This window comes from Leptonychotes weddellii, chromosome 6 (genome assembly GCF_054177405.1).
Source record: "Leptonychotes weddellii isolate Sample4059 chromosome 6, ASM5417740v2, whole genome shotgun sequence".
Lineage (NCBI taxonomy): Eukaryota > Metazoa > Chordata > Mammalia > Carnivora > Phocidae > Leptonychotes > Leptonychotes weddellii.
The window spans coordinates 58,504,309-58,528,099 of record NC_138374.1 but is presented as its reverse complement, the minus strand read 5'-3'; the positions used below and the strand labels follow the sequence as shown (position 1 = coordinate 58,528,099).

The window sequence follows — 23,791 nt, the reverse complement described above, 5'->3', positions numbered from 1 at the left end:
TAAAATCTTTAAAAAAAAAAAAAAAAGACTTAATTTTTTTAGAGCAGTTTAAGGTTCACAGTAACATTTAGGGGGAAGGTGACATTGCCCTTCTTTGAATCCAAATAAATTTCAATTAACTTTTAATATTTGTGATGTAAAAATTAAAAATTAATTTGTTTTTGAATGACATAAATAGTATCAAATTCATCTTGATTAATGTAGAAACCCAGAGTATTTTGCATTATTTCACATGCTCTAGTCAACATGTCTATGTTGGAACTCTAAGGAGAATGTATTGTATTAGAATTTTCTCTTTGATGGAGACTATTTTATGACCATAAAATATTTAATATTTTCTTTAAGGATTTATTTTTAGGTAGGGCAATACACCTCTGGAAATAAAATAGAAAGTAAAAGTCAATACCCATATTACTCTTCTCTTTGTATTTAACCTGTAAAATAGAACCAGTTGCATTTCTGGGAAAGGACAAGCTAAAATTACAGGGCACCCAAGTGTCCCCTGACACCTTCCCAGAATAGTAAGAATTTAACAACCAACAGATTCGAGGTATTCTGAAAGCCCTTTATGTACTTGCACACAAATATCTCTTCATTCTTATAAATCAATTGGAAGCCATTAACTTCAGGGAGCAAAATTACATTACCAAAGGATCAGTATAAAGCGAAGAAAATTAAGACCTTTGGCAAATTAACACTAAGGAGGGTATCTTTTATTTTTATATATTCAGCAAATACTAAACACCTGGTATATGCCAGGAAGTATGCTAAGTGGTACAGATACTGAGATGAATGTGTACATGTGAGTGCCAAGGTGGAGCCTTGGATGTGATGTGGTGGTAACGGGATTGTATGAGGATATGCAGGCAGTGGCACCTGCTAGGACAACTGGAAACTGGGAGAGGCGTGATTAGAGCGGAATTCTGGGAATCAGAGCACTGGTATTACTGACTCTACCTGGAACTCGGCCATCTTTTCTGAAGCACTAAATACAAGCACAGCTGCCTTTACTATTGGGTAGAGAAGAGCCAGTGAAAAGAGAGAACTCGGAAGATGATACGAAGCCTTAAAATGGTTCTGATTCGGGTCCACATTGCGCCTCTGATTTGGCTGGGAATTGATGCAAAGGAGAAGGAAAATGACAAGATACCACCCATTGCAAAGTATCTTCCTTCAAGAAGTATACATGCTAGCTTTACACAGAGCTAGAGTTAAAGGAAAAATAAAAAAACAAACCAGCAGGCTATCACAAGTAGCCATTCTTTGCAAAGCATTTGTCTATAAATAAAGCTATTAAAATCTTACTGAAAAAAAAAATGAACAAATTTCAAAAATTATTTTAAAATTAGGATCTGCATATAGACCAGACTGGAAAAATCTGCCTTGATATATGTTTATATCTCAGCACATTTGCCACCAGTATTACAGAGATACTCGAGGTACCTACTCCTGTCTATTCTACGGGAGAATAAGATAACAAGCCAGTTGACATCAGTCCATTAAAAGGCTGAGAAAATAGGAGAAGCTTTCTTGAAATGAACTAAATAGAAAAAGGACCACAGGCTTTGTGGTTCATCAGATCCTAGCTAAACGATTTAGGAACATTCATGTATAAGCCTCTTCCCCAGCGTCCCCCCAACTTTACCGAAATAAAATTGACCTGGAACATTGGGTAGGTTTAGGTTATACCACGTGATGATCTGGCACATACATAGTGAGATGCTTACCATGATAAGGTTACTTAACACATTCTTCACCTCACATAATTTTTGCTCTTGTTATGGTCAAAATACTAAAGGTCCACTTTCATAGCACCTTTTGCATATACAATACTGGATTGTTAGCTATAGTCACCAAGATAAACCTTAGATACCTGAATAGATACACCTTATAACTGGTACCCTCTGTACCCTCTGACCAACATCTCCCCATTTCCTCTACCTCTCAGCCTGTGGCAACCACCTTTCTACTGTTTCTGTGGGTGTGATGTTTTTAGATTCCACATCTAAATGATGACATGCAGTATTTGTCTTTCTCTGTCTGACTTATTTCACCTCCTATAATGCACTCAAGGTCCACTCATGTTGTTGCAAGTGGCAGGATTTCCCTTTATGTTTATGGCTGAATAATATTCCACAACTTGGAAATGCAGTTTAAATGCTGTATTAAAGCTTTATCAATTAATCAATAAAACTCTAGTGACTTCTTTTTTTGCATAAAACCACTGGGTGCTTTTTCTTTAATATTTTTTCTTAAAAAACTCCAATTTCTGTTCTCTAGGGGCACCTGCTTCTTTGTCTAGTTTCTTCCCCCTCCTGACCCTTACAACTCTCTGGATTTGGGGGGTGGTGTCAGGAAGTCAGTTTGTTAAGTCCTCGGGTAAATTTCTCTTCTCCTTCTGGGACTCAGTGATGGGTAGATTGTTTTCACATAGTGGTGCCTTTTTAGTCCTGCGGGTTTTCTTCATTCCTTTTCATTTTTTTCCCTTTTGCTCCTCTGACTGGATAATTTCAAAGGCCCTTGCTTCTGCTCGATCCGCTCTGCTGTTGGAGTGCTCTATTGTGGTCTTTGGTTCTGTCACTGTCTTCTTTAGCTCCAAATTTCTGCTTGGTTCTCTTTTTATATTTTCTATCTCTGTTGAACTTTTCATTTTGTTCTTGTATTTTTCCCCTAATTTCATTAAATTGTTTTACTATGTTTTCTTATAGCTCTCTGAGCATCTTTAGAACAATTATTTTGACTCCTTTGTCAGGCAATTCTGACATCGTCATTTCTTTAGGATCACTTACTGGAAGTTTCCTGTGTTCCTTTGGTGGTATTGGGTTGCCCTGATTCTTCAAGATCCCTGTAGTCTTGCATATAGATGTCTGCACATTTAAAGAAGCAGTCACCTCTAGCAGACTTGATGAGTTGACCTAGCTACGGAAAGACCTTCACCCGTGGGTGGGGGCATGCTGGAGTGTACTGTAAGCCCCGGTACAAGGTGGCAGCCATTTATGTGTGTCCAAATGCGGGGGTGCGTCCCAGGGGTATATGATGTCTCATCCGCTCAGGCCACTCAGCTCCACAACATTGACAACTGCGTGGTTCTTGGTGAGCACTGTGGGGGGTCCGCAGTGGCTACAAGGGTTGTTGGAGTCGTCCGCGGCACCTCCAGGGCCAGTGGCTAGGGGCTGGGGCGCGCAGTAGCGGTGGCCGGAGCTGGTGGTGTGCACACAGCAGCAGGGGCCAGCTGCGGGTCTATGTAGTGGTGGGGGCTGGTTGCAAACATACACAGAGTGGTGGGGGCCAGGGCCAGCTGCAGGTGCATCAGCAGCTGTGGGGACCATGGCTGTCCGTGTGTCTTACTGTGGCTGCAAGGCCTCACCATGGCGGGCACAGCACAGCGGAGGCCGGCGTGGGGGGGGAGGGGAGGTGTCAGTCAAGCGGCAGGAGGCGGGCCAGATGCAGCCCTCAAACAGCTGTGGGGGCCCTGCCAATACGTGTACTCCTGCAGCTGCAGGGTCTCCCCAAGGGTGTGGGCCTAGCCTCGGAGGCCACTAATGAGGGTCTGGTTGGGGCATACAGGTGCACCACTAGGTTCCCTACACATGTGCCAAGTGGTGAAGGCCAGTGACTGGAGCAGAGCCAAATTCAGACCCACAAACGGCTGTGAGGGCCTGGCTTGTTGCGATGTGCCACAGGTACGTGGACAGCAGTGAAGGTGATGAGGATCAGGCCAGTGTGCGCAGGCGTTAGGCCCAAGTGTGCACATGGAGGTGGGGGTCCGCACGGGGTTCGTGGCTGCCATCTTGTACCGGCTGGCTGCTGGTGTGGACCCTTGGCTCTGGCAGCAGGGGGTGGAGGTAGGTGGGGGTGGGGTGTGGGCAGGAAGCAGGGAGCAGGGAAGGGAGGACTCAGGAGTCTGGGGTCTGTGAATGTGAATATCCGCGGGGCAGAACCCAGTGAAATCTGCAGGCGGCCCGCCGCGGCCTGATTCAGGTAGCACCTACGTTTCTTTGTTCCTTCCTCTCTCTAGTCATCGCAGCTCTGCCAGTCTCTGGGTGGGCTCCCTCACGCGGTGTCCTGCAGGCTAGGGAAGCCGGCCACTCACCCTACTCTCCCTCTCCTGGTGAGGGAAATTCTTTCAGGCTGAGGCATTCCCAGGCCGGCATCGGATGATGCAGGCAAAATGAAGCTCGTCTTCCTTCCCTTCTTCCGCAATTATTCTCAGGGTTCTGCCCTACCCCCGCCCCCACCCCCACTCACTGAAGATTCTTTTTTTTTTTTTTTTTTTAAAGATTTTATTTATTTTTTGACAGAGACAGACACAGCGAGAGAGGGAACACAAGCAGGGGGAGTGGGAGAGGGAGAAGCAGGCTTCCTGCAGAGCAGGGAGCCCGATGCGAGGCTCGATCCCAGGACCCTGGGATCATGACCTGAGCCGAAGGCAGGCGCTTAACGACTGAGCCACCCAGGCACCCCGTCACTGAAGATTCTTAAGTAGACTCCTAAGCTCTCTGCTTTTCTTTGTGGATAGCTGCCTAACAATCTTCGTTGGCGGGATGGAAGCTGAGGTCTCTTACTTTACATCTTGGTAACGTCAACCTAACTTATATAAACATCTTGAATTTTACAGTAACTAATTATTCTTAGTTAACAATATCCAGTGCCCCTCCAAATGGGAGAGCTTGTAAAACCATCTGGAACAACTCCCCATCTGTGCTGGGACAGAAACTAAGACTCAGGAGGGTGAACTTGCCCAAGATCACAATTTTACTTGCAAGTCACACTTAAGACTCGAGATCAGGTCACTGAGGTAAAATAAAATGCACTCTCATTTGCTTTTCCAGCTGGTAAGATCTTGCTCAGGTCCTAGCTAAACTACTCTGAGCATAATTCAAGTTTTCTTGCTTGAATTAAAGGGCTCTAAGAGTCTGCTTTGAACCTGAGTCCTGTACTAGGTCAGCAGCCCATGCAAGGGAACAGAGGGAGCTGACCAGGTCCCACGGAGTGCTGGCCCCTGAAGTGAAATCCAGGGATGTTTTCCTGTCTCTAAACATGGGGGACTGCATGTAACAGGGAAGACTATTGATGCAACAAGGTAGCCATAACAGTAATGAGTACCTGGTAGGAGGTGGATCAGTAGATAACAACATTTATTTTCCCAAGAGCGACTGGATTGAGTAGTTAAAACTTGTATTCATGAACAATTTTGTTTTCTGTTTTTAGGCTTGTCCCCAGGGCTTTCTGACATTTCAGCTCCCTCCTTCCCTTTCACCCACACACCCGACCACTACTCAGTCATTTCAGCCAGACAGAAGGGAAGCTTTGATGAGAAGAACACAGCATAGTTTACATATCTGGGGTATGTACTACACTTTCTTCAATACGGCCTGCCGGGAATTCAGCCTGTGCCTGACTCACATCCCACCCTCCCCCCACTCCCTACGGGACAACAACAGAAGCAGGACAGGCTTCTCTGTTCTCTGTTTCTGTCTCCTTCACGTTCACACGCCAGTCACATAGCACAGGAGAGAAGAAAATCTCAGCTACAACTGAATGGATGGGAAAAAGGAGTCCGCATCTTATTCCAAACCAGAGAGCCTGTCAGAACAGGGAGGCAAAATGACAGAGAAACCAAGTTGCATCCTGAATTTGCACAGTGTGCCAAGTTGCCTACTACATTATTCCCTATCTCGGATACTTTCATCCAGAAGATTTTTATGTTTTAATAACCCTGGTGTCGCTATATGCCCCATAAACCTGGGGCCTGAGTCCCCCAGATACTCTTTTCATCCAGTCAATGTATCAAATACAGCAAGTAAGTGTTTGATAAATGATGCAAAATGATGAAAAAGGAATTTTGCCTGTGATTCATGATTTTATCAAGGGAGAAATAAGGTAATTTCTAATCCACTTAGCCACTGAAACCCTAGCCAGATATCCAGGTATATCCCTTCAATCTCCTCTTTCCTGCTTGGCTCCAGGATTCCTCATTCTTTTCATAAAAGTTCTCCCTAGTCACAAATGATCCTTTAGCTCTACATGGTAATCAAGAGGCATAAGCACTGATTCTGTCTTATTTCTTACAACCTCTTTAAATAGCCTATATTAGCGGAAGACCTCTGCCATTTAAAGCAGCAGCTCTAGCATATGGTTATGGCTTCTTATTAAATAATGCAAAGCCAATTCAAAAAGAGCTCTGTTCAATTTACTTGCCCAGCCAGACAGTCCTCTAGGGGGTCAAACTTCATCATTCTTCACTCCTCCTCTCTAGAAAGCTTGTTTCTTTTAAGGTACAGACGTAGCTATCAGGAAAAAGCAGTGTGGATCTCCTGCTAAGTACCTACGGCGGGGCCGTCTTCCAGTCAGAGTACAGGGGACACACTGCCCATCGGCTTCACGAGGGGAGGGACAGTGTCTTGCAGTCTTGCTCTATCTCCTCGTCGTGTCTGCCCCACAACAGGCACCCTCAATATTGGTTGAGTGAATCAATGCAGTGAACAATAAATAAAGTAGTAAATCAAGGAGCTGCGGGAATCAAATTCAGGTTACCAGGCCAGTTATGGAAACACTAAGATCAGGATTCCTGCACGGAGGAAGCCCAGGATTGCGGGGGCTACAAACTATCCAAGACTCTTAGATAGGGGGCTATGTATAGTGAGATCACCTTGTTACTAGCCTTTGTTACCCACTCTCAGTCACACCTTATAACAAATACATGAAATGTTGAAAACGATAATCCCTTGGTCAGAAGTTTAGTGCTAACTGGACCTCTGAAGTTATCAGCAATGACTGGGACTTATTTCTGGCCGACTTTATGCCAACACAGTTTACACACATTAACATGATCATGTTGTTGAGCAACAACCCTTCAAGGTGGCCATTAATTTTCTTTAATTTCAGATAGAGAAATTACATGCAGAAGATTAAACAGCTTACTGAAGTCAACTGACTAAGGTTAGCATCTGGGATTCGAACTTGCTTCTGGGACTCAGTTCCTTCCCCTACCCACAGTGCATTTCACCAAATCAAGCAGCATGCCAAACACCTAGCCAAACAGAATTTGTAGTTGTTTTTTTTTTTTAATTTCTAAATTGTGGGAAAAAACCACACAATATAAAATGTACCCCCTTAACCATTTTAAGTACACATTTCTGTAATGTTAACTGTATTCACATGTTATGTAACATCTCTAGAAATTTTTCATCTTGTAAAATTCAAACTCTATACCTATTAAACATCACTCTTCATTTCTCTGTCCCCAAAGCCCCAGGCAAGCACCATTCTGCTTCCACTTCTATGATTTTGACCACTCTAGATACCCCATAGAATAGTGGGATCATATAGTATTATACTTTTGTGACTGGCCTCTTTCACTCAGGATGACGTCCTTAAGATTCATTCCTGTTGTAGGATAGGACAGCATTCCATCCTTTGTAAGGCTGAATAATACTCCATCACATGTATACATAACATTTTCTTTATTCATCTGTCGATGGACACTTGGCTTGCTTCCACCTCTTAGCTATTGCGAATAATGCTGCAATTGAACACGAGTGGGCAAATATTGCTTCACGATACTGCTTTCAATACTTTTGGGTAAATACCCGGTAGAGGAACTGCTGGATGGTAGGGTGGTTCTATTTGTCACTTTCTGAGGAACCTCCATACGTTCTTCCATAGTAGCTGCCCCATTTTCCATTTCCACCAGCAGTGTGCAAAAGTAGACAGATTTGTTTTTAAATAGAATAACTGTCAGTTTAATGTCAAACTGACCAAACAGCCCAGACTGTAGTGTCAAGCAGTGACTGAATTCTTAAAAATCTAACTCAACTAAAACTCTAGACCTTAGGCCTTAGTTTTTATAATTAAAGCCACACACCACTTAAACATGTATTGCAGATTTATAAATATGGATCAGCATCCCATTTTAGGACAAATAACTTTAGCAGTCATTTTCTCAGAGACTACAACAAATGAAGGAAAAGTAAAGCCAGCGTTGAGCTCGTGTGAAGGTATCAGAAGAATTCTTACTTCCTGAGAAGAAGTATAAGCATGTACACAAATTGCACTCTTACCCTCGTTTTGGCATCAATTTTAGCTCCTCGGTCAAGCAATAGTTTTACCATATTGGCATTTCCTCTTTTTGATGCAACGTGTAAAGGCGTGATGTCATTCTGTAGGAGAACAGAAAAGAAGTATAGTTTCGGTATCTTTAGTTCAACCAAAACACCGCTTCCTCAACTTCCCCCAACATGTTCTCACTTTTTAATTTTCTTTTTAACGGCCATTGTGAACAGAATACTTCCCAACATTTCTGAGAGTAATTTTACTCAGTAAATTTACATCCCAACATTTCTGACAGTAATTTTACTCATCCCTCCCAAAAAGGGATGAATTTTAAGGAACACAGTCTGTGGGGTTGGGTCCAACTTTATTTCATTTGACTGAAGTGACTGGTGATGAGACGGCTTTATTTTTATTTTTATTTTTTTTGCTCTAAAATCCTGCAGCGTTAAGTCAACGTGTTGTCTTACAAGCTTGCACGATCCTACTGGGTAATGAGTGGTTGACTAAGTGGCTGATTACATTGGCTGAGACTCAGTGAAAGGAGTATCATGTTACTCAGAGCCATCTTTGGGTTCATTTGAGCACAAGATATCAAGGAGAGACAACAGCAACTCCAAGTGGAAACTGGTCAGTACCAAAGTCACAGGACTGCCCATGCACGTGGGGCTTTTAAAATATGTTCACAGGCATTTATTAGGAATGTCACAGAAAACTGTTTTTGAAATTCCCATTGAGGAATACACATCTTGTTAGGACAATCTGAAATTCCAGTCATGACCCCTCAATACTACAGGTCTTCCCTCCATGCATCTTACAGGCACTATGGCTGTTTCCAGACTGTCAGGGAAGTGTGTGTATACAGTGAAAACATTATCTATTTTGGCTCCTTACTCCTGTGTAGCAACAATATGGATTTAAGGTCCATTGTTCACATAAGTCAATTATAGGATGCATAATCTCAGCTTGTAAGGGGTTATGTTCTTGTCGTTTGATAGCAAATACAATGTCACAGCTCCCAGGTACTGATCATTCCCGTGTATTAGGCACTGTGCTTAACTCTTTACTGTCTCATTTAATTCTCATAATCCTCACAATGCCATAAACAATCTGACTTATAATGTCTATTTTACCAAAACACAAATAGCTGGCAAAACCAGGATTCAAATTAAAGTATGACTCAGCTTGGGTTTTTTAGAAAACAACTTATGATGAAAATTTTCAAACAGATACACAGTTTGAAAGAAAGGCATGAGCTTCATGTACTTATCACTACGGTTCAATACTTATCAACCTTTTGGTGATTTTATTTCTTCTATGCTCCCTGCTATTTTGTGTGTGTGTGTGTGTGCGCGCAGAAATTTAAGAGAAGGAAGAGAAAAATCCTAGGCATATTATTTCACCCACAAATACTGCAATTTAACTCTAACAGATAAGGATTTTTTTAAACAAGTCATCACAACACCATTATCATATTTAACAACCTAAAAATAATTCCTTCATAACACCAAGACCCTGTCAGTGTTCAAATTCTCCCATTATGTCCAGTTAGCTCAGCAGAGTTGTTCAAATTAGAAGAGCCACACCTGCATTAGTTTGAAATGTCCCTTACATCTCTTAATCTCCGTAGGTGCCCAACTCCACGTTCTTTTGTCCATGACTATTTATTTATTGAAAAAACTGAGTAATTCATTGTGTAGACTTTTCTAACCTCCAGATTTAGCTGCTTTCATCCTCATGGAGTGTTATTGGATATGTTCTTTTGCCCTGTATTTTCTTAAGATTTTTATTTATTTATTTGAGAGAGAGAGAATGAGAGACAGAGAACATGAGAGGAAGGAGGGTCAGAGGGAGAAGCAGACTCCCTGCCGAGCTGGGAGCCTGATGCGGGACTCGATCCCGGGACTCCAGGATCATGACCTGAGCCGAAAGCAGCCGCCCAACCGACTGAGCCACCCAGGCGCCCTGCCCTGTATTTTCTATAAACTTTTCTAAATATTATAAACTATAATGCTCCTAGCATTACATTCTCCTATCTGAACAACTCTTGCCCTCATCATTCTTAGGTGCCAAAGTATCAATTGATTCATTACATGAAAGCAGAAGAAAGACCTCAGGAAACCAAATTTGCTTCAGTAATGCTGGTGGGGAGTACACAGGATGAGTATCATGGCTCTAGACCAGGGTAGACAAACTTTTTCTGCATAGGGCCAGATAGCAAATATTTTCAGCTTTGCAAGACATACAAGTTCTATTGCAACTATTCAGTTCTGCCATTGTAGGGCTAAAGCAGCCATATGAAATATGTAAAGAAATGGGAATGGTTGTGTTTCAATAAAACTTTATTTACAAAAACAGGCGGTGGGCCGGATTTGGCCTGGGGATGGTAGTTTGCTGACCCTGCTCTAGATCTACCAGGCTACAGCTGAAGGTTTCAACTATGTGTAACAGTTTACAAAAGAGGAAGTAGAACTCTATGCTGTGCATTGTGTATGCTTTGGTCCCCTTTGGTGTGGACTATTTTTGGTGTGAATGAAAGCTGGCAGAAGGAAACAAAATTCCTGATGACTTTTTAACTGTCTTGCTTGTCTCCATTGTCCGAGTGCAGACCCAAGCAGCACAGTGGGTGAATTCTAGACCTGAGACAGCAGGTGGAGAAGCAGGTTAGGTCTGTAGGAAACATGGTCTAAAGGAAGCTTACTGAGCCCAGAGTGGGAGATGGTGCAAAGATCTCATCCCTCCCCGGCGGGAGTCAGGGCTTACATGTGATTTCCCTTTAAAACTGTGCCCTTGCCTGGTTGAGAAGGACTTAATTAACCTCCATTACAAGTAGGCTAATTTTAGTGAGAGAAAGACTCCACTTCTAATTTTGCTCTCTTCCATATTCATGTATTCTCTCATACGGTGATACATAGATGTCAAAAGTTGCCTTGAAATTCTAACTCCCACGTTTTTCTACACCTCTCTGACCCTAGAGGAATACTTTATATTTCTATAGCACTTAAAAAGTGTTGTAAAGGGCTTACACTTACATAATTTCATTTTATCTTCACCACCCTCTATTGAACTAAATCACTAATCCTATTTGACAGATAAATGGGGGAACAGAACTGGTCAGTAATTTGTATATTAAAAGACAGTGAATTAGAGGCAGAATCGGGATGAGAATTCAGTTTTCTAGACTCTTGGGCAGTGGTCTAGAAACAACTATTGCTTCTCCTCTCTGTCAAATGGAGCTTCTGAATGAAATACATACTTCTGTGTTCCTGAATCTGGTAGTGACTGCTTCTGTCAATTAGGAACAAATCAAAATGAAAGTGGTACCCCTAGACCACTCAATGGCACATTTATATTCTGCTTCATTGGTTAACCAATAAAAATGTTTTATGTCCTACTATGCACATGACCCAGTGCTATACTTCCATTGTATAAGTCCACAACAAAAATATGGAATCCCAGCATATCAAAAGAGCCCAGTGATGTTAGAGATGAAAATGCATGCTTAAGAGAACCCTCATTTGCTGCTCGTGAAATGTAAACTTACACATGCTTTCTGGGATGCAATTTGGCAGTATATATGAAAAGCCTTCAACTCTAAAACCACAGATAAAAGGCAGAGGTTGATTGCCATAGTCGAAAAGGTGGGAATGTTAAGAAAGACCCAACCCTGGGGCGCCTGGGTGGCTCAGTCGTTAAGCGTCTGCCTTCGGCTCAGGTCATGATCCCGGGGTCCTGGGATCGAGCCCTGCATTGGGCTCCCTGCTCCTCGGGAAGCCTGTTTCTCCCTCTCCCACTCCCCCTGCTTGTGTTCCTGCTCTCACTGTCTCTCTCTCTGTCAAATAAATAAATAAAAATCTTTAAAAAAAAAAAAAAGAAAGAAAGAAAGAAAGACCCAACCCTGAGGTCTAGGCACACATCTAAGACTGTGGCTGATCCAGAACGAAAGAACCCTCAGTCCCAGCACAAGCCTAGCATAGAGTAACAAGCAAGAGTAGTAAGCTGCTGAGGTCAGATAGGAGCTTAGTGAGAGACCTCCTCCATGCTTCACGTGTGCAGGGAGAACTGAGGACGGAGCACCCACACCACATAACATTCTCTGACCCCCCCCCCACCCTCCCCTGCCACTACCCTGAGCATGAGGCAGTGTAGCCCTCCTCTATAGGGAGCTGAAGTCCCCTCAAACAAGATGTAAACTCCGCTAACTCTTGACTACACTGACTCAACCTTCCACATGTACAGCCTGATAGAGAGGTATGCCCATTTTCACACAAAGACACTACTGACCTCAGTCTCTCTTGCATTCTGTCCAGTGGAACAAGTGAGCTACAGGTATCAAAAGTTAGGGAATTTCACCAAAGACATGGGATTTCAGTCAAATAGAAACCCTCGGTAAGAAAAACCACAATATAAGAAACATAGAATTCCTTGGATGGGCTCATCACTAGACTTCACACAGCTAAGAAAAGCATCAGTGGGCTTAAAGATACATCAGTATAAATGATCCAAACACAAAGAAAAAAAAAAAGAGTGGAAAAGAAAGAAGAGAGTCTAAGGGCTGGGGGACAGTATAAAACAAATGATTGGAGTTACATAAGAAGAGAGGAGATGGGGCAGGAGAAATACCCGGAGAGACAATGTTCAAGAATTATCTCAAAATAATGAAATGTATGAAACCACATATCCCAGAAGCTTGGAGAACTTCGAGCAAGATAAACTATAAACAACCAAATGTCAGTCAGACACATCAGTCCAATTGCTGAAAATAAAAGATAAAGGAAAAATCATGAAGGTCACTAGAGGGGAAAAGGACATATTTCATATAGAGAACAAGGACAAAAATGACAGCCTTAGAAATTATGTAATGCTGACAACAAAGTGGAATCTTCAAATACTGAAAAGTTAACACCTGTCTGATGAGACTTCTATACCCAGTGAAAATATCTTTAAAAAACCGAGGAGAAATAAAGACTTTTTAGGATAAACAGAAACTGGGAGATTTCATTACCATCAGACCTGTAATACAAAAAATATTAAAGGAAGTTCTTTAGGCAGTGGGAATATGATGCCAGTCAGAAGCTTAGACCCACACAGAGAAACACAGAAATGGCAAAAGTGAAGGCAAATATACAAGATCATTGATTATCTAAAGCAGAAACAGTAACAGTGAATTGGGGGCTTTAAAACATATGCAAAAGTAAAATGCACACCACCGACACATAGATGGAAAAGTGAGAATGACACAGTTGTCAGCTCCACACTAGGTGTAAGGTGACATAACTGTGAAAGTAGACTGTGATAAATTAACAACATACAAAATACACATTATTAAATAAAAATATGCTCTCAAATTTATGCATAAGTATATGTATACCTACATTCTGAAAAAGCTGTCCAACTATGGACCCTAATGTTAATCATCTATCTCTCGGTACTGAGATTATAGATGATCTTTTGCTTCTTCATGCTTTCCTAAGTAATTTCTACTATGTACATTTGTACAACGTATGTGAAAAATCGTTGTATTTCTTCTTTATCATTACCTAATTTGCAGCCCTTCATCACCATCTCTGTCTTGGCTCGTACCATTTGCATTCCCCACTCTGACAGCCAAGGAGAGGTTTTACCTACCCATCAACTTGCCTTGCATCTGAACTTTAAGGGAACCTGTTAAGCCTAGAGGTACAAAATTACATACGGCTAGAGTTAAAGGTCTATCTGTTCTAAGAAGAAACCTTAATTAAAACTTGGATTAAAATACATTCAACCTAGAGTTTTGACCTGAATTTAGTGCAAACAAGAGTAAATGCTACTCTAATTTTTTATGAAGTAGCTTATTAATGGAATTTTTTTTTCTTATGCCAAAGATGCAACGTTCAATGTAATAGAGTACATTAGCATTTTGGTAAATTTTGTTAACTGATGAGTACATCTGATTCGGTCTAATCACCTATTTTATAGATAAGGAGGAGGCCAGGGAGGGTAAGAGGTTGCCGGGAGTCACAGAGCTGGAGGCTCAGCCACGATCCCCAGAAACTGCCTTTTTTATCTCAGTGAGTTCTTTGGGCTTATTTGCAAATCACTATTTTCATCTCCAGCACAACAGGATCTTATTTCATTGAACTTTTCCATTAAACTAGTCAATGTAGTAATTATTCACTCTAAAAAAAAAGGGTAAATCTGATGAGCCAGTGCCTTCCTTTTTCTGGCATTTACTTCTCCTTAACCCTTGATGGAAGATGGTGGATAAAGACAAAAAAGCAATCACATCACATATATACACATACGTTTTATTAAAAAAACAAAGGAAATTGGCTGTAAAAATATTTATGAAAACATTAACAGCATTTGGGTAAATATTCAGAATTTTGACTGAAGAAAATTACAGTACTCAGCGGGTTTAATTCTCTCAGATTTCTCGGCCAACAACCTAACCAGGTACTTAAAAAAGCAACTTGGATCATGACTGTATCTGCTCATGTGTGGATGTGTGTTCTCACCACAGTGTGATTGCTAGCCTTTTCTTTTCAGTCATTCATGTTCTTCTATGCTGATCTTCTCTTATCTTGATTTTTCAGTAAGACTTTTCACCCACAGCCTATCCTTCTTGAAGACAACAACCACTGACGTTACGGAGTAAAAATCTCAATCCCGAAGAACAAGTTTTGCCTTCCACTTTTAGGGAAAAGAGAAGCAAGATCACCCAGAACAAAGGTAAGCTCTTGCGGGACTCCCACAAATTCAGTATATTCCATCATATACTCACAAGTAGTCCATATTACTTATCTCATTTAACCCACACACCAACTCTAGAAACAGGTACTCTCGAATTTTTTTCCTTATTTTACAGATGAGGAAACTAGAAAAAAAAATCAAAATAGCTTGCCAAAAGTCACAAAGCTGCCATAATTTACTGGCCCCAAAGTTTATGCTTTCTTCACTAGACCAGACCATGCTGTTCCTGAGCTTCTAAACAGTACAAATATATAACCAATTCTTACTATTAGAGCATTCCTGTGCAAGCAGATACAGAGAGCACTGGGGTCCAATAGTACAGCAGTTAAGAGCTAAAACTCCAGAGCCAGACCACTTAGCTTCAGATCCCAAGCCTCCCCAGACTAGCTGCCTAACCTTAGACGAGTTTATTTAATTTCTTCATACCCCAAACTTATCTGTAAAATGAGGCCAATAATAGTATCCATATTATAGACCTGTCATGAGGATTAAGTGAGTTAACAAGGGTAGTCTTAAGAATGTTTCTTGGCATTTAGTAAACATGATACAGATGTTAGCTATTACTATTCTTTTTCTTATCTCTCATCTGGACATTTAAAAATGGATGACATGAGGCACCTGGGTGGCTCAGTCGGTTAAGCGTCTGCCTTCAGCTCAGGTCATGGTCCTGGAGTCCCGGGATGGAGTCCCGCAACAGGCTCCCTGCTCAGCAGGGGGTCTGCTTCTCCCTCTGCCCTCTTCCCTCTCATGCTCTCTGTCGCTCATTCTCTCTCTCTCAAATAAATAAATAAAATCTTTAAAAAAAAAAAAAAGATTTTAGGGCGCCCTGCTCAGCAGGGAGTCTGCTTCTCCCTCTGACCCTCATCCTGCTCGTGTTCCCTCTGTCTCTCTCTCAAATAAATAAGTAAAATCTTTAGAAAAAATGGATGACATGACCGCCTCTCACAAAGACATTATTATGAAAGAGTTTGGGTAGAAAAGACATGGCAGAGCGGAAGTAATGCGTGAACTCTAAGAAGGTGCTAAAGGGGGCAGTTCTTAGGATGGATGCAAACAGTGTTTGATTTGTGTCTGCTCAGCACAGCTCAGCCTGTGAAAAGCCCAGAAGGGGTGTGCTGAGGTGAGTCGTGGCAGAGAGGAAGGCAAGAAGGGCCAGAGTGGTGGCTGACAGAACACGATGTATGTGACAAAATGTGATACAAACATGGAAAGGCATCCTTTATTATTATTATTATTATTTTAATTTTTTTTTTTTTTAAACTTCCAGGGACTTGGAAGAAACAACTAGCTCTGTTGGGAAATAGTGAAATTGCTGGCTTCTTTCTTTCTGAGATCTCAGCTGTTTCTGAAAAACCCAGCTGGGGTAGTAGCCGAGGCCCTTTATGAAATTGTCACCAAGGCCAGATTTTTTCTGCAACTTCCGAAAGTGAAATCAGGGCCACTTCCTACCTTACTTGTGATAAATGGTAGACTTTTCATTCTGTTTAAATATATAAACGGCAGCTGACTTCTGATCCCCTGTACCCTCTCCTCTCTCTCCTTTTCTTTAAAAACATCTAGGAGGTTATCACTAAGTAGAAGAGTCGGTATGATTGCACTCAAGTCTTTCAGGTAATGAAAAATTAAACAGTAAGACTATTTTAGTTTAGTTCCTTGATACGGTCTCAATTGAATACAAATTCTAAAATAATTAAATGTTAAATTGAGAGGGAATCTGTTATCTTCTGCTAATTCTTACACTTGTTACTACTATGGTTTTAAAAGTTTGTCAACGTGGCAAAACAAGATATCTGAAAACGGAAGTTTTTTATGTGTTAATGACTTGCATTTAAAACACACCCATTTCAAGATTTGTTGTGTGTCCTCTTGCTAGTCTCTTTATTCACTATCCCTAGTGTAAGGAGAAACAGAAAAAATGATTAGTAAATAAGTTCACAGAGTGAGCACTGGGAAGACATGTAAGCAAGGCCTACTGGATTTCGTCATCCACCTCATAGATATTTATCTCTTGAAAAGTCTTACAGCCTCTGAGAGGAGGACTGAAGGAGATCAGAGTATGCCACCCCACAATATGCCACTTGGGCATAAAGACTGTTTTGAGCTTTCTGTCTAAAAGCAAAGCACAGATTTCCCTTTGGGAAGGTGTTTCCCTCTCCCAAGCCAGGAATAAGGTATCTCTGAATCTCTCATCAATGGAGAAGGCAAGACTGGGATCTGCAAAACTGAAGAGCCCTTAGCATCCATTAGTTTCCCCACCCATATATTCACCTTTCCCAAATTCACTGCCTCTGGAAGCCCAAATTCCCTTTGTCATTGCACTTCTCCAAATGTATCACCCTTTGTTAAAATGATACATAAGCCCCTGGGGTCTAACTGCCTCTTTGGGTCTTCACTTCTTTTCTAGGAAGGCCTCTGTATGCATCATAAGCCTTTCTCTCGTTTATCTGTCTTCTGTTAGTTTAATTTGCAAGACCCCAGGAACTAAATCTAAAAGGGTAGAGGAAAAAGTTTTTTCTTCTATCACAAAGTCATATGTGCCAATCTCCAAACAATATATGCTTGGTAAGTGATATTTTATAGTTATATAGATTTTGATACAATGGAGAAAAAACACAGAATTGAATTCCTGTTCACTTTCATTTCCTCGAGAGTATTAAAATGTGTTCTTTTTCTGTTGATTTTTATTGCTTTTCTGTTGATTTATTGAGCCAAAATCCACTGCAAGTCTTCTCCAGTAGTTTATTTTTATAACAGGCTTATTGAGATATAATTTACATATGATAAAATTGGCCATTTTATAGTGTACGATTCAGTGGTTTTTAGTATATTCACAAAATTGTGCAACCATCATCAGTATCTATTTAGAACAGCTCATCATCCCCCAAAGAAACCCCATCCCATTAAGCAGTTACTTCCCATTCTTCTGTCCATCCCCCAGCCCCTGGCAATCACTATTCCACTTCCTATGCATTTGCCTATTCTAGACAATCCATATACATGGAACCACACAACATACGGCCTTTTGTGTCTGTCTTCTTTCACTTAGTATAATGTTTTCAAGGTTCATCCATGTTGAAGTATGTATCAGTACCTCATTTCTTTTCAAGAGGATGCCTGATTTTTTAATACCTTTATAAATACATAAAATATAAGCACACAAATAATGCTTTCAGTGATAAGGATTTGAGATTTCAAGGACATACCCAGGAGAATTTCAAACAATGGAATCTAAGTTAATACTCCAGCTTTTCCAGTCTGACACATAGTAGGGTTTTTCTTTAAAAAAAATTTCAAAGTTAAATGTTCTAATATTAATAATAAAAACATAAAATAAACTCAAACTTCCTTTATACTATAGCAATCATTATTAAGATGACTACCAGTGTTAGTAAAAGCCCGTTCTCCTCCTACTTCATGAAGCTTTAATGCAATGAAATAGGTCTTTTTAGGTGAAATCTTTTCCTCTTCTCCAGTTTTACTAACTGCTGGTTTCCTGGATAAGGAGGTTAAGTCCACACAGGTCCTGCTAAGACTGACGCTGAAAATGCTGAGGCCATTGACTTTCCCACCTCACTCCCTTCCCACAGAGACTAACCAGCTCCCACTGGCTTAGACACTGGCTGGTGTTGGGCTCCCTGGGAGTAGCAGCAGATGCCTGGATGTGTGAGGTCTGCTGTGAAGCCAGGCTCTGAGTATTTAGATCTGTTCTGCTCTAAAAACCTCAAGGAATTTATTTATTTTCTTTTAAGGATAAAATGAGGCTGTTTATTACGAATACTGTTAAGTTTTCACTTGGATTAATAGCAGGTCTCTCATCAACAATTTAGATAAGGCTCTGCCAGGTCTCTCACTAGCTTTAACATTTTGATTATTCATTTATCTCTTAATGGACACTTGGGTCGCTTCCACCCTGTGGATATTGAGAATAATGTCGCTGTGAGCGTGGGTGTATAAATGTATCCTCAAGACTCTGCTTTCAGTTCTTTTGTAGATATATCCAGGAATGGAATTGCTGGATCATATGGTAACTCCATACTTCACATTTTGAGTAACCTCCAAACTTTTCCATAGTGGTTGTACCATTTCACATTCATCCCACAAACAGAGTACAAGGGTTCCAGTTTAAATGCTCACCAACACTTGTTCTCTCTCTCCATTTTTTTGTCTTGATAGTAGTCATGCTAATGGGTATTCAATGTATGTGTGTTTTTAAAGATTGAGAGAGAGAGAAAGCGTGAGCAGGAGGAGTGGCAGAGGGAGAGAATCTCCAGCAGACTCCCCACTTAGCGCAGAACCTGACTCAGGGCTTAATCTCATGACCCTGAGATCACGACCTGAGCCAAAATCGAGAGTCGGTCACTCTACTGATTGAACCACCCAGGTTCCCCCAATATGTGCCTTTAAAATATATCTTTCAGGATACATTTCAGAGTTTCCATAATTCCATAAACAATGAGGAGTTTTTGACTACTGAATGCCTTTTCATCCTATAAGAATTTGTTAGAAAAAAGAACTCTGCTAAAGAAATTGACACCTCTTGATTTAGACCAAGCAACTCTTTGTTTTGCAGGACAAATGTAATTAAAATGAAAAAGAGCTATAAATTATTAGGCTCTTGTTTTTGCTGGTTCTATGAGATAGATCTCATTTAATCTCCATAAAAATCCATAAAATAGATGCTGTTAGCTCAAATTCACAGGTAAGCAAGGTGAAGCTGGAAGGGGCCTCAGGTCACATGGCTAGAAAATGCCGGAGCCAGGATTAACCTCAGTTGTCTGATTCTAAAAAGCTGTGCTTGCCCTTTCCAGGTGGAGAGTCTCTTCTTAACTTGGGCAAACATCAGCTCTAGCTCTGAATCCAAGTAGCACTGTCTCCATACTGAAAATGCTGCTGGCATACAGCTTCCAACCAAAAAGGAAAGAGCGTATCTCAAAGCTAATAAAAATAAGCAGAGTCTAAAAGAGTAGCTAGTCCAGCTCTGTCATTTTAAATAAGAAGAACTCATGGCTTTCAGATTTTTTTAAAGGTGTCAGTCACTATTAGCGCTCATTCAAAAGTAGCCTGCTCTGTATTACAGTAAGAAAGCCCCTCCTAGCTTGAAATATCTGAGTAGAGACGCATATAGTAACTGAACTATTAAAAATTCAATTACAAAGTAATCAACTGTTTTCTATACATTGAGAAAAGTTGTCCTGAAATTTTGTAACTCTTTAAAATGAGTTAATCTAGCGATATTAGATTTCCTGTTATGTTTCTAATGAATGCTATCGCTTTAATAAAAAAGTCCACCCCTTTTTCTCATGTTCCACCATCCCAAATTCTTAAAAACAAAAATATTAAGGGGCTTTACAATGATACATTTTCCACACTCCTATATCATTTCTGATAAATCCGGAATGAGATTCACTTCTGTATTAAATAATTTTCTTTCCCATCCAAAAAGTAAATCACTCGTATAGGCTTCTGAGATGTCAGTTAACTTGAAATTGTTAGTTTCTCAAGTATCCTGCCCTCGTTTGGTCTTTGGACAAAGCAGATCCTTGCGTGGATAAATTAGATCCTTGCTCAAGTTTCAAACAAGTTAAGAAATGAAAACAAGGTCTTTGAAGTTTTTAAAGAAAAATGGTTTGGGGAAAAAAAAGTAGTCCTGGTGCAAATGGCCTTCCCTGTGTGCAGTGCACTTGTCCTAAGGAGATGGTACTGCTCTTCCAGGGACCATGAAGACCTCAGCTACTCAGCGGCCATTACCACACACCCTCAGCTGCCATTTGGGCACCGCGGGCGCCACTGATGGTCATGCATGAGGCATGATAAAATGGGGTAGAAGGTCTGGATCTAAATCCCTGTTACTCTATTTCACTTTCCATAGGATCTGGGACAAATGACTTCTTGGGATCCCAGTTTGCTCATCTGTGAAAATGTCTACTCTGTGGTCTCAAATGATGCACTGTACGTAAGTGTTCTGTAAACTGTGCATATGATGTAAATTCAAGGTTACATTAAGGAGTTATAAAGATAGTTGTTATAAGCCAATGAATTATTAAGACTTCTATGACTTGGGGTGCTTGGGTGGTGTAGTCAGCCAAGCATCCAACTCTTGGTTTTGGCTCAGGTCATGAGGTTGAGCCCCACATGGGGCTCCACGCTCAGTGAAGAGTCTGCTTGAGTTTCTCCCTCTCCCTCTCCTCTGCCCCTCCTCCTCAAACACTCTCTCTCTCAAATAAATAATCAATCTTTTAAAAAAAGACTTCTATGGCTCAACTTTGGACAATTTATATAAAGATTTTCATAGCATGGCCTCAGAGAGTGTTTTCTGATTGTGTCTGGTCAGAAGAATCACCTTGTTAAAAACACAGATTACAAAGTCCGCCCCAAAGGTACTGAATCCAAATCTAAGGGAATGGGGGGCAGGGGGGGTCCACTGGCCAGCTGGGGAAACTGGCTGCAAGGCCCTGACTTGGAGACTATGAAAAAGGGGCTTTAAATTTTCAAACTCAGAGGAACTTGCTGCCTCTAGAGACAAGCCTGCCTTGTATTTCTTCTTACCAGAAAATGGATATTATACCTTTTTGTCATAAAGCCATTACGTTTCTAAATATCAGGAGTTCATTTCAAACCATGATCTTTAGGGATTCAAAAACGCAGAAGTGAGAGAGATAAATAAAACATGGGGGGGGGGATGAGAATGCACTATATTTTAGAATGAATTTGATCATTTGTTACTCTTTAGGTTTGCTAATCTTCCGGTTTAACTGTTCTTAAATGTGTAATGGGATTTCCTGGTAATTTTTTTTTAAAAGTCCTTTAAAATCCTCTTAAAAAAGGCATTTAATTCGCTTTGCAACCCTGGCACAAGCAGAGAACGAATCGCCAGCTGGTGCAAGACGGGCTGTGATCAGTTCTGGTTTCCCTGTGGGTCCTGTGTTCAGTACGAAGCCCGGACACGCTGCCTCCAACGTTCGAATGGTATGAACAACACAGTCCGAGTGTCGTTTATTTTTCAGTCTGATTTTACTTTATTCACTTTACCGTGTCTTAGCCCCAGCTCCACACCTTAAAGCTGTGTGGTTTTGCAAAAGTGATACCGCTCCTTGCTTCCTCGTGTGTAAAATGGAAATCATACCCCCACACCTCACAGGATTCCTGAGAGGAATACATGAGATACTGTATAGGAACCTTATTACAGTACCTCATGCCTAGTAATAAATGAAAGCTGCTACCTAAATTAGCTTGAACTTTGTGTAAGTTTTGTCGACCTCATATTTGAAACTTTCAGTAGTAAGAGCTGAAAGGGAACTTAGGGTCTTCTGCCCTCCCCACCCATTGGGGTACATCACTGGGGGAAACTCAGTGCTCTAAGGATGAACTTTAGGGCCCCTTTTCTCCATCCTGGGATTTCCCACCTCCCTACCTTAGCTGTAAAGAGATGTTTGTTCCAGCATTCTCAGAGGACACTGTTGGCATCTTGGTTAGGATACTGTTATTTGCATGGGTCTGTCCCACACATGGAAGGCGAGTTAGCCATCCTGGTCCTGTCCCATTACGGGCCAGGCACGATGACAACCAAAAATGCCTCTGCAAGTTTCCAAATCCTCTATGGAGAATGATTATCCCCCTTCTGCTACTGAGAAACTGTGGATGTAGTAGGACTCTAAAGAAATCATCCCCGAGGAAGGAGCATCAAGTCAGGGAGGAAGGAACATCATACCAGGGGTTGGACAAGCTTCTCCTTGAGTGCAGTTCTTTTCCCTGTGTGACTGGAGCATGCCATAGCTCACAGCCAAGTATCTTCATTTCCCCTTCATTATGTATGTCATAATACATCTTAAACACCACTGCCACCATCCCACTTCTCCAGTTAAAGACCTGCAATGACTTGTAGACACAGACTGGAATGGTGGATACCAGGGGCTGGCAGGCTGGGAATTGAGGAGATGTTGCTTAAGGGCACAAACTTGCAACTAGTAGAAAAATGAGTTCTAGAGAGCTAATGAACAGTCTGGTGATTTTGGTCAACAATATTTGTCTGTTTCCAGTCTCACTTCCCATTGGCAAATGGGCTCAGTCTCCATTTCTTGGACTTGATTCTAATCCCCTTGTTTCCAGCACAACTTACTCTTCAATTTTTTTCCCAACTATGCTAGCGCATGCTCATCTCCTGCCTGAACTTGTCTCCTTAAACCTCCAGCATTGACTTGGGAGAGAGCCAGTAAGTGACTGTTCATGTTTCTCAAGTTCACCCATTGCAACCTTTGGTTCTGCCCAGTCCTAACCTCTTCCCACTAGGTGTCCCTTCACGCTTCACCCTGCACATTCTTCAAACCACTGGAGGAAAAGGGAAAGATTTTGGCATGCATGAATGTGCAGGGCTCAGAAGCAGACGAGGGTGCAGCTGAGCTGCTCCAAATGCACTCTCCAGTGACAGTGTGGACAGGGTTCTGAACGTTCAGCAGAGGGGCGCATGATCCCTTTGCTGCTGTCGGCACTCACCGGAGGAAATGAACATTCTACAGCTGATGAATAATTCTCTTTTAAAGTGCCAATGAATAAAGTGAGCTCTGCCAACTCCTACCTTAATAGAACTTTATTTCACTGAATTTCCAAATAGGATTTATTCGGGTCACTTAAAAATGTTCTCAGAGCAACAATTCTAGGGCAGAAGCACTGCAGGAAGCAGGGCACATGGCCAGTGAGGAAAAGTGAGGCAAAGAGAAACATGCACCTTCCAATGTCAATGATTTAATCAGAAGTCTTACTGTCTCAAACAACATCATAGTCATTGTTTCTTAAAGGCCTACCTTCTCATGCTGATAAATAGCACTGCAAACAGTGTAAATCCAATATTCTGGGAAGCAACATTTTCAACTACCTCTACAAGTCCTCCAGAGAGCTGCCATGATGCACCTGCTTGACTGACAATGTCACGCTTCTCAGGCAAATGTGTCTTACAGTGACGGGTCTCCTCCGGGATGCAAGCAGTAGCAACCACCTCCACCACAAGCATGGC

The 23,791-nt window shown here is 41.4% G+C and overlaps 1 protein-coding gene across 1 annotated transcript in view; it reads right to left on the bottom strand.

Moving 5' to 3' along the window:
• Window positions 1-23,791, bottom strand: part of LOC102733751 (uncharacterized) — a 105,421-nt gene that overhangs the window by 66,111 nt on the left and 15,519 nt on the right. Inside the window, exon 5 of the mRNA XM_081824216.1 lies at window positions 8,064-8,162. Coding sequence (XP_081680342.1) covers window positions 8,064-8,162 — 99 coding nt within the window. The remainder of the gene's footprint in view (window positions 1-8,063; window positions 8,163-23,791) is intronic.